Below are 11,234 nucleotides of genomic sequence, written 5' to 3'. Positions count from 1 at the left end.
AGTCAGTTTTGAAAACATAAATAACTAGTGTCCGACCGAAACATGTTTTTTTGCCGAAACCGAAACCGAAACCGAATGTTCGGCTTTGGCTCTAGTTTCGGCCGAAACCGAAACCGAAACCGAAACTTTTGTAGACTTGTTAAAATCGTTGAAAAAATGTCATAAAACCGCTTTTACACACATATTATGGGGCTGTCAACACCCAATGTCCTTGAAATTGATGTTACTTAAGCAGTTTTTTATGAAAATTACTAGAGTTAGACCAAGATAATTCTGCAACGATTTTGATAAGTTGATAACACACGCAGTGTGTTATTTTAAACGTCAAAACTTCTATGAAATTATGACGTATAAATAACCTTTGCACTAGTTGCACTGCGTATGCTATCAAAATCATTGCAGAATTTTCTTGGTCTAACTCTATTCATTCACCAGTCAAGCTAACATGTAGACACAGGGTCAACCAAAAACGCGAGCGCAGCGAGCGCGAAATTTTTTGTTAAGAATATCGCAAGGCCGGGTACCGATCTTCACCTGGGCCGAAAAGTCCGAAGTGCCCCATTGAGGCGAACTTTCATGCGAAGTCAAAGCCGTGCCTAAGGCTTCAGGATAAGTAGTTGAGCACAGACTCCAACCAATGTCCATTGTATTCAAAAGCGAGACCGCAGGCCGAGCACGGCGCAGCGAGGCCAAAGGCTAAGCTGAAGTAGAGGACATGTGGAACACAAACCAATGGTAAATTGAGGTAAAAAGTGAGGCTAGTTTTCTTATTATTATCTTGCCCAGGGCCCAGTAACATGCGACAGTGCTATCTCATTCACTTATAGGTATTGACAGCCTCTTAAGACTGCGTCAACCGTCCAGGTGGCGCCCTCATTAGTGGAATTGTGTTTTATAATAAACCAATTAATGTCTGTACCTAATATACATGAATCAGTATATGTAGGTATTAATATTGTTGTCCTACTTATTCCCCAACTTTTGGTCTTTGTCCGAAGTACCATTTCATAAGTTTCGGCCCGGCCGAAAGGTTCGGCCGTTTTTTGGCCGAAACCGAAACTACAGCCGAAACATGATTTTTTGGCCGAAACTGGCCGAAACCGAAACCGAAACCGAACCTTCGGTCGGACACTATAAATAACGTAGTTTCGACAGGTAGATGAGCGTACTTTATAAAAGCATGGCACATTGAATAGTACCCGCAGATGTTATTTACATGTACGTAAGGGTTGTAGAGCATAAATTTTGCAACAAGTTAGGTACCAAACATTTTTTCATGAGATCAGACATATACGTACTATGAGGCAAGGTCAATCGTGAATATCGGCATAGAGAAATATAGTAAAGACAAGAGTGATCACTCCATACATCAGTTTTGATACCAAAAAGACTATTAATTTCAGTGTTTACATCTAGCATCGAGTAGTTCCGCTACTAGATACTAGATGTAGACACTGAAATTAATAGTCTTTTTGGTATCAAAACGTATGGAGTGAGCAATCTATATTTTAATCTATATTAATTTTATTTTTATTTTATTTGTACATACTTATATTTTTAATGATTCCGACACTTATTTGTATTTATTTATTGCAATTCACATGTACATTACAGGTTTTCCAAGTACTTAAGAGTATAGGTAGGTACACAAATGACACATGAAACCCTGATGGGCGCAGCAATCAGGTAGATATGTAAACAATACTAGTCGTTTCGAGCATAATTTCATCAATTGCAGGGTGGTTGAATAGTAAATATTCTAGAATTATACAAATAAGTAGGTACCTATGTACATTTTTCTTTCTCACCGAGACCGTGGTACACAACAAGTACGATTATGTAAAATGGATCAGCTATATTTACTCGCAAGTAGGTATTTAGAAGTTAGACCAGCGTACCTAATATTTATTTGCTGTTTACTCATTTTCATTAAAATACTCCTGTAAGCTGTAATGACATTTTTTGATTAAGTATTGTTTTAAAGTTTAATTAAATATTTTTTCCAATTCGTTGTCTTTTATTTCGTTAGGTAAATTGTTATAAATTTTTATGGCCATATTTTGTGGGCTTGTGCTATGTAGTTTCAGATTTGAGTTTGTTGTCTGTATAAGGTTATTTTTATATCTCGATTCGTATCGTCTAGGTTGGTCAGCAATTTTTTTAATAGAGCGGGGTATTTACGTACAAATTTGCAAATTTCAAAGATATAAATTGAATTTAAGGTTAAGATTTTAAATATATAAAAATAACTTAGAGACCTATATACATCTCTAAGTCAATATAGGGCATTTAGCTTGGTAATTATGTGAAGATATATAGTTTTTTTATGTAACATACAAGAACAAAATGTTGTGTCTCACAGTTATACGTTATTACAATTTAAATATTAATATGGCCCGGCAGCTTGAATATATCATGCTCGCTTAAAAGTCTTTGCTTACGGTGGCGTTGTTGATCGGGTCGCCACTTTCCCGAATGAAGGTTGAGAGAGGCGATGGCTGAGATACGCGTCATACTCGTGAACGGGTGCTGTTTGTGGAGACTGGTCTATTTAAGCTAACACGAGCTATTATTATATTTAGTTACTCTATTTTTGAGGATAATTACATGGACATAGACACACCTCATTCGGTTCTCGTATGCTATTTTATTTTTATTGTCATTTTCTTACTTAATGAATGTTTTAATTAGGTATACAGGATTTTGACTCTTGGAGACCCTATACATCTCTAAGGATAATTTGATTAACTACTATATATTGTAATCTTTTAGTTATGATGACACTTAGAGACATTTACATTTCTAAATAATCTTAGATTATAGTTTTGTATCTTTGTGTTCTTTTTTTCAATACTATTGTTATAGCGTTTTTTTTTGTAATTCGACATTTAGAGACTTTATACATCTCTATGTAACACTTTAGTTTGATTTTATATTTGCGGCTTAGAAAGTTGTATTTTATAATTGTAGATGTGTTTTTTTTTGCTGTATGTAAATTCCATGTTGACGTGTAAAAGTGCCCTTGTGGCCTATTTGCTGAATAAATGTTGATGTTTGATGTTTGATGTATATGGATTTTTTTCTCTATGATATCGGTGAATAATAGGTACCAATTTATATAAAGTTATTTAATCATCCTTTATTGATCATACACAGTGTTTAAAAGTTGTCTGCCCTGTAGAAAATAAGTAACCGTTTGTGCCCATACCTATACCTATATGTACGTGACTGCACGGCCAAGCCGTACTGTTTGACCAAGATGTTGGCTTAATACAGTTAGAGCTTATAAAGTTAGGACATACAGAGTAAAAGTCTTGGTACCTTACCGAGACCTTACCTACTATGGGATTTGATAACTTTTTAGTGTAAAAGCTTTATGCGCCTAGTCTTGGCGACACTTTACATGAAATGTTTTAGGTGGGATTTATTTTTTCTTATTTATACAATTCTTATGACACGAAATTTGTTAGTTAAGTACCTATGTACTTACTTAACACTATTCTTGCAAACTAAGAATCGCAATATTTATCTTCTAATAATTATTCTGTCAAAAATTAACGTGGTAAATCAGGTAATATATATGTAATATGTTCCTAGTAGGTATTTGGTAAAAAATAAAGAAACGAGTCTATGCAGATCTAATTATCATTAATAAACACAGTCATATACCTACCAGGAAAAAGCAAAATGATAGTTACTTATGTATAGTTAACGTCAAAAATATGAATGTATACACTTTTGAACCTTATTTCAATGAGATAGGGTTTAAAAATGTGGACATATTTTTGGCGGCGACGTACCAAGCAAGGTCAAAGGCTGAGTTTTGGATTTGCGAAGTGAAGTGAAGAAGTTCCAGTGGTCAGCCGCATTAAAACGTAATTTCAAATGCGGCTGACTACTGGGTTTTACTTTAAATTGACTAGGGCATGCCTAACTAAATTTGAAAATTAAAATTTTTTTGGCTCTTAAACATAATAAAATAAACGAATAACCCAAAAGTCAGCCGTGGGGGCTGGGCACTGGATTTTTTGGAAAAAAGTGTTATCCAGTGGCCAGCCCCCTCAATTTATAAATGAAATATTGATATTATCATTAAAACATAATGCAATTTAATAGATAAACGAATAAATAAACCAATCATTAATATAAAGAATAACTTTTTACATTAAAACATAGTTTTTCTTGCCTGTTAAGAGAACACCACGTACAGTAAAAAATATGGCGGACATGACACTATTGTACTCGTCGACAAACAGCACCTGTATGAACGAGTATATTTCTTCCCCTCGTTCCCTCACCGCACCTGTCGCATGACGTATTAACCAATAAGGATTCAAAGCTCCTATTAGAGTACTCGCGATTTGTTTAAACGAATAAACCAGATATTTATGACCAATAAACGACTCAAAAGGCTGGCCACTGGTGCTGTTACCCAAACACGTACGTGAGCCAGCCTATTGGATCCTGATGCCAAACAGGAGCTGTAAAAAAAAGAACTTCAGTAAGGAACTAGCGACCCGCCCCGGCTTCGGCCAGGTTACAAAAATCTTAACAAAGTATAAACTTAAACCTTTCCCAAGAATCACTCTATTGATAGGTGAAAACCGCATGAAAATCCGTTCAGTAGTTTTTGAGTTTATCGCGAACATACACACAAACATACAGACGCGGCGGGGGACTTTGTTTTATAAGGTGTAGTGATTTAGTGTTGACGCGGGCGATGTCACTGTAAACCCTTAAGGCCAGAGCATACTGGCTGCATGTGTTACACTAAGGCCTGAGTGGACGCTCTAGTTGGGCGTGCAGCGGGGCGGGGCGTGCGGCGTGCATATTAAACAAATGCAAGCGTATAGGAGCGGCCTTAGTACACGCCGCTCAAATTACTTGTGAGCCCGACGCCACGCTGCACTCCCCGCCGAATGCTCCGCTTTGAGCGTCCACTCAGGCCTTACACTTAGAAGTTTCACGTGTGCGTGTGCTAAATGGTTGGAACCGTGCAAGCGGTGCGCCATCATAATCATAACATAAAGACCTATATTTTCAACGCATCCATGGGCACGTGCACTTATACGCACACACATCCGGGGGTGTGTAACGATCGATATAAAAATAAATAATATATTCTCTGTCGATATAACAACATTTAATAGAATTTCAAAAAATATAATCACTCATTTTATATAATATACATTTGGCATATTATTAAAATGCTTAATATTATTTTATATAATTATCTATCGGTATAATACTTATTTCTTATAACGATCATGTGATATAATGCTCATTTATTATACGAGTTTTATTATATAAGTATTATTCGGTATAATATAGCTATTTTTATTGGATTTGCGAACTACACAAAAGGGAGCAATGCAAATCGCGGGCCATCACGTTGTTTGATAGTAGTTCAGTCACATACCGTTGTTAAATTTTACGACGCTCATAATCATAACCCTGATTCAGCACGATTGGCAAGAGTTTCCTTAATTGATTCTCTCAAATGTGAGGCATTAAGAAGTGTTGATAAAAAAACCTGTCAGACTAGTTAATAAGCAACGCAAAACGAAATTACACTGAAATTATTTTATTTTCATTTTATGTAGGGGTCGCAGTTCCAACCTAACCTAACCTAGTTTTCTGGTACTTAGCGGTTTGTGTAATGGTCGCAGTTCTAACCTAACCTAACCTACTTTTCTGGTAGCGAAAGCGGTTCGTTTTGTGTAGGAGTCGCAGTTCTTAACCTTACCTACGTACCCAGTTATAAATAGCAGTTCGTAATACTCAGAAGGGGTATCGTTTTTTGTAGTGTGTAGTAAATATTGAGATTATAAATGTAATACATTATATCAACAAATGTTATAACAATTCTACTTTAGATGAAATAACTTGATATCATAAATTCGGTATAGGAAATATGCATTATACTTCAAGAATGTTATGCCAAATGTTATTAGATCAATTAATCATTATATAAAACGATAATAATATCATATGTTAATATATTGAGTGTTGTTATATCATTTAATAATTATACTAAATAAGCGTTATTGCAACTGATATTATAATAAAAATATTTATAGCCATCGATACGCACCGTACACAGGCGTCGTCCTTACGAATTTTCTCAACGTGCGCTTTCCTGCCGACGAAGGAGTCGTCGGTACAAAATTGTACTTTTCTCTCACTTCCTCGTCTGTAGCAACATAAGTAAGTATAATAAGTGATAATATCCCTCGCCATATATCAGTTCGCCTTTGTACATTGTATACTTTCTTTTAACTATATCTTAACGTCTTATGTACAATAAAGTATTTACATACATACATACATATCGATAAGTAAAAATAAACAAGCCGAGTATAGGAATTTGTTCTTGGTGAGAAAATGGTTTTATTATTGATGTAATTTTTCCAAAAACTATCCCAAAAATACTTGTGGTTATTAAAAAAATTACAGAGGAAAATCTGGGGGCACGATTGCCTCCGCCAAGACTAGCCAGTCGAAGCGCAAGGGCACTACCTACCTTTTAAGGGTTCCGTACCTCAAACGAAAAAAAACGGAACCCTTATAGGATCACTTTGTTGTCCATCTGTCTGTCCGTCCATCTGTCTGTCAAGAGTCTAAACCGTAAAATTATTCAATGTAGAGTTTATTTCGATTGTGATTTGTGACACACATACATAGATTAGGTAGGTACCCACATTCACGCCCTGTTTGGATTCATATTAGTTAAATCATAATTTTTATCCGTTCTAGCTTTTAATTATTTCGTTACTTTTATATCCAACATGTCGACGCATTTTTTAAATATCTCTTTGGATTTCTTAGAATTTCCTAGCGCTTACCATCAGCCGTTTGAGTGTACCGAGGCGTATAAGTTTGTAAATCGAATGATAGTGGCGTAGTAGACCAATAGTAGTAGTCTGGAACCCACATCTTCTCGTCTAACGGCTCGAAGCCGTACTGCGTCATGTGCGAAGGCCCCCGGTACTCCACCGGAGTCAGTCTGAATTTATTGTTAACATTAGACCAAGGTAAATGAATATTATAGTTGACTAAACTGTATCGAAATGAATATTATAGTTGAATTGGGGTCCCATAGTGAAAAAAGTATGCGATTTCACTTTGGTATACGAAGTCTTAATTCAAGCATTGCAGTCGACGAGTAGAAATACGTGATTTATTTCGACGTAAACAATTATATATGGAGGTGAGAATTACATAATAATATATATATTTCTTGAGGGATCTTCACTCTTCAGTATAATTTACAGTACAGGATTCCTGCTCCGTCTGCCTATTCAAACGCTTTGATACGTCGTCTCGTACCTCTAACTCTTATGGAAATAGCTCTTATCACAGAAATTTGGACTTTAAGTTTCAGCCGGAATATTATTTGTGAATATGCCTTTCCCCATTTAGTTTTGATGCTGTTTTCTTTAGGAAACTATTGTATTCAGTCCTAGGGCTCCGTCGCATGAAATGACCAGTGGTGTAAAAAAGGCTCTTAGGTCCTCTGTTGCTCTGTCGTATTTTAAATGTTTCTCTGACATTAGACCAATGCTCTCTTAAATACAAACTCAACAAACTGAAATATATGTCATTATAGTTATGTAATCTTAGAGCAATCTGAGCCAGAAAACTGTCTCAGTAACTGAAAACATTCGCGTCCCTTCTGCCCCCTCAATCACTTCTCACCCCATTTTACGGTACCTTTTTGTGAATAAAAACAGCTTTCTTGACCAATCAGATTTGGCTGGGCGTTAATTTAAGTCAGTCAGTCAGTCAGTCAGGTCTTTTCCGTATATAAATAAAAGCATCAAACTAATATAGAAAGAATAGAATAGAAATGGTTTATTTGGTGTTGAAATACATGCTTAACCTATAATACATCTTATTCTAGTACAAGACACCAAAATGGATGCCACTCAGCATATGCCGATGACTAATGTCCTTAGCCAAGGCGCTGGTTTTCAGGGCAACCAATTTAAATGCACATAAAAAAATATAAAATAAAGCAAAACTTAAGAGAGAGAGATAACATATACAATACAATACAAATACTTTTTATTGCACACCTCAATAAAAGAAGACAATACAAATAAAACAGAAATACAAACAGAGGTAAACAACAGGCGGTCTTATCGCTAAAAAGCGATCTCTTCCAGACGACCTTTGGGTAGCGGAAATTAATAAATTTACATATGTCAGTAGGTGTTGCAAATGCAATGAAAGAAACCTATCACTAAATACATCGAAAACAGACAAATTACCATGCAAATAAAAATAAACAAAATAAAAATACATATACAATACATACACATACTTATATATACATACATAAATAAATACATATATAATATAGCAGTGCCAGCCATAGAGAAAAAGTACTTATACTTATAATACCTGAAGTCCTCGTAATATGTGCCTTCCTCCCACCTCCACTGTTCGATGTCGAGTAACGATATGTTGACGTGGAGGCCATACGCGCGTACATCCAAGGCACACGCCTCCGTATACGTCATTTCCACCGATATGTCGAACCGGGTACCTGGTAAGAGGACGGTGTTTAATTTGACACGTACCCTATCGGGGTCCCGTTGTTTCCCATAAAGTTTTAAGCTATAATGTATTGATTGCCCGAATTTTCGTTAGTCATAATTCATTTGGTTCAGAAACGCGTCACTTTTCAGGATTGCCATAAAACAAACCTAACCTAACCTAACCTTAGGATAATCTAACGAAAATCCTCAAATGTTAACGGTTTCATATTATCATTAGTCATAAAACTGAAACCGTTAACATTTGAGGATTTTCGTTAGATTATCCTAAGGTTAGGTTAGGTTAGGTTTGTTTTATGGCAATCCTGAAAAGTGACGCGTTTCTGAACCAAATGAATTATGACTAACGAAAATTCGGGCAATCAATACATTATAGCTTAAAACGATTTGGGAAACAATAGAGACCCGTACCTATCACTCATAAAATATTTCTTTATACTTTTTTCCTTGTCGGAATATGATACTAATTATGCTCGCAAATATATCGTCAATATTTTTATAACATCTTTTATAATGACCTATTATATTACATACCTAGGTCATATCTCTCGACTTACCATTCTATGTTTGTACCAGAATTAAAATAATCAAGGAATTTAAAATAAAGAACTACAGTATTTTTTTATAGTGGCTGGGTTTCATAGTAGTAGTTCCCCCCCCCCCCTCCCTTATCTCTGAAGTTTACCAACAAAAAATTATGAATTTTTTATATAATAATAACAGTATCATAAATATTACAGGAAAAATATAATCACACCTCTATTTTGAATAAGCCCCTTGGCGGGTGTTAATTATACTTGAAATATCTATGAGATTACGCTAAAACACCTTCATTCAAATAAAACAAGAATTGTTGAAATCGGTTCACATGATAAAGATTTATCCCTGAAAACCAACGTACATCAGTTAGACTATTAATTTCAGTGTCTACATCTAGCATCGAGTAGCGGAACTATCAGTACTGCTACATCTATTGTCAAGTAGCAGTACTGATAGTTCCGCTACTCGATGCTAGATGCTAATAGTCTTTTTGGTACTAAAACTGATGTATGGAGTGAGCAATCTATGTATTTTTTTCTCTATGGCTTAGTATACTTCTGGTCAAAGTCTCTGTGCTCTCGTGCTTATAGTTAGGTACCATGCGAAAATTTAAAGTTTGTACGGAACCCTCGGTGTGCGAGTTAAACGAACTCGTAGTAGGAGAATACCCTATTGTAGTACCAACTAGGGTTGCCAGCTAGTTTTTGGTGGAATATAGTATTTTCCAGAATAAGACATCAAAAATATAGTATATAGCAAAAAATATAGTACTTTTAGATAAAATACTAAACATAACTGTAATATACGTTTAATCGGAAATATAGTATTTTAGCGTACTATATATTTTTCCAAAAATATATAGTGCAGAGAGCCAAAATATAGTACAATACTATATTATATAGTACGGTTGGCAACCCTAGTACCAACCCTTGTAAGCGTAGCAGGCGGGTCCGCCGATACGGCGCGGACAAAAATGGCGCACGCTCAACGCTGCGGACGCCGACGCGTGCTTCAGCTCGAACACCACGCATGTGTACTGTACCGTGTCAAATATGCTCATCTGTTGGCAGGAATTTAATAACATTTAAATGATAAATAAAATCCTTTACGTTAAAATAATCGCAGCAACATATAACTCACACTCATCTACTCTGTGTTCCTGACAAACATTTAGCCAACACAAAATTACAGGACGTCGAAAATGGCCTGAATCGCATCGAGAAAAGGATGGTACGGCAGTGCGGTTTTGTTTTGCTCGACTTAGAAGGGGCACTGCCGTGCCCCCAGATTATAATTTCCCAGTTAATGGATAAATCCATACACGGTAGTAGGTTAGGTATATGTCCTTAAGGCGAGAGAACAGGACTTTACCCACTGAGGTTTAACAACGAAAACTATAAGAGTATAAGAGGACCGATATACGTTTCAAGGACCACATCGCAGGGTTCGAAGGGAAGAAAACGAGTAGGTAGGTACAAGACTGAACTGATAATGCAATATGATTTGTGTATATGGCTAGTGTGGTCACTTTTTCCTACCATACTACGGTATTAGTGTACCTAACTTTACTGTCTAATTAATGTTTATCATCATCATCTTCCTCGCGTTGTCCCGGCATTTTGCCACGGCTTATGGGAGCCTGGGGTCCGCTTGGCAACTAATCCCAGGCATTGGCGTGGGCACTAGTTTTTACGAAAGCGACTGCCATCTGACCTTCCAACCCAGAGGGTAAACTAGGCCCGTATTGGGATTAGTCCGGTTTCCTCACGATGTTTTCCTTCAGCGAAAAGCGACTGGTAAATATCAAGGATATTTCGTACAAAAGTTCCGAAAAACTCATTGGTACGAGCCGGGGTTCGAACCCGCGACCTCGGGATTGCAAGTCGCACGCTCTTATCGCTAGGCTACCAGCGCTTTTTTTTTTGTCTAATTAATGTTTATGAAGAAGTAAAATCAATTTTTACGTTGTATGTTGTGAGTTTAACATTGTTGTTGTCTGTGGTCACTCTGACGTAGTCACGATAGATAAGGTTCTGCATCTCGTAGTTATCACATTCTCCGAAACGCATCAGCGTGCCGAATGCAACGCCACCTGCCAAATTAAATTTTACCATTAGGTATCTTCTAACTAAA

The 11,234-nt window shown here is 36.4% G+C and overlaps 1 protein-coding gene across 1 annotated transcript in view; it reads right to left on the bottom strand.

Moving 5' to 3' along the window:
* Positions 1–6,834: 6,834 nt before the first annotated feature.
* Positions 6,835–11,234, bottom strand: part of LOC134649677 (uncharacterized) — a 36,021-nt gene continuing 31,621 nt past the window's right edge. The window contains exons 9-12 of the mRNA XM_063504542.1: positions 11,066–11,193; positions 10,029–10,161; positions 8,407–8,551; positions 6,835–7,006 (exon numbers count right to left, since the gene is read on the bottom strand). Coding sequence (XP_063360612.1) covers positions 6,835–7,006; positions 8,407–8,551; positions 10,029–10,161; positions 11,066–11,193 — 578 coding nt within the window. The remainder of the gene's footprint in view (positions 7,007–8,406; positions 8,552–10,028; positions 10,162–11,065; positions 11,194–11,234) is intronic.

This window comes from Cydia amplana, chromosome 1 (genome assembly GCF_948474715.1).
Source record: "Cydia amplana chromosome 1, ilCydAmpl1.1, whole genome shotgun sequence".
Lineage (NCBI taxonomy): Eukaryota > Metazoa > Arthropoda > Insecta > Lepidoptera > Tortricidae > Cydia > Cydia amplana.
The sequence above is the reverse complement of the archived record's forward strand: the minus strand, read 5'-3'. Positions and strand labels throughout refer to the sequence as shown.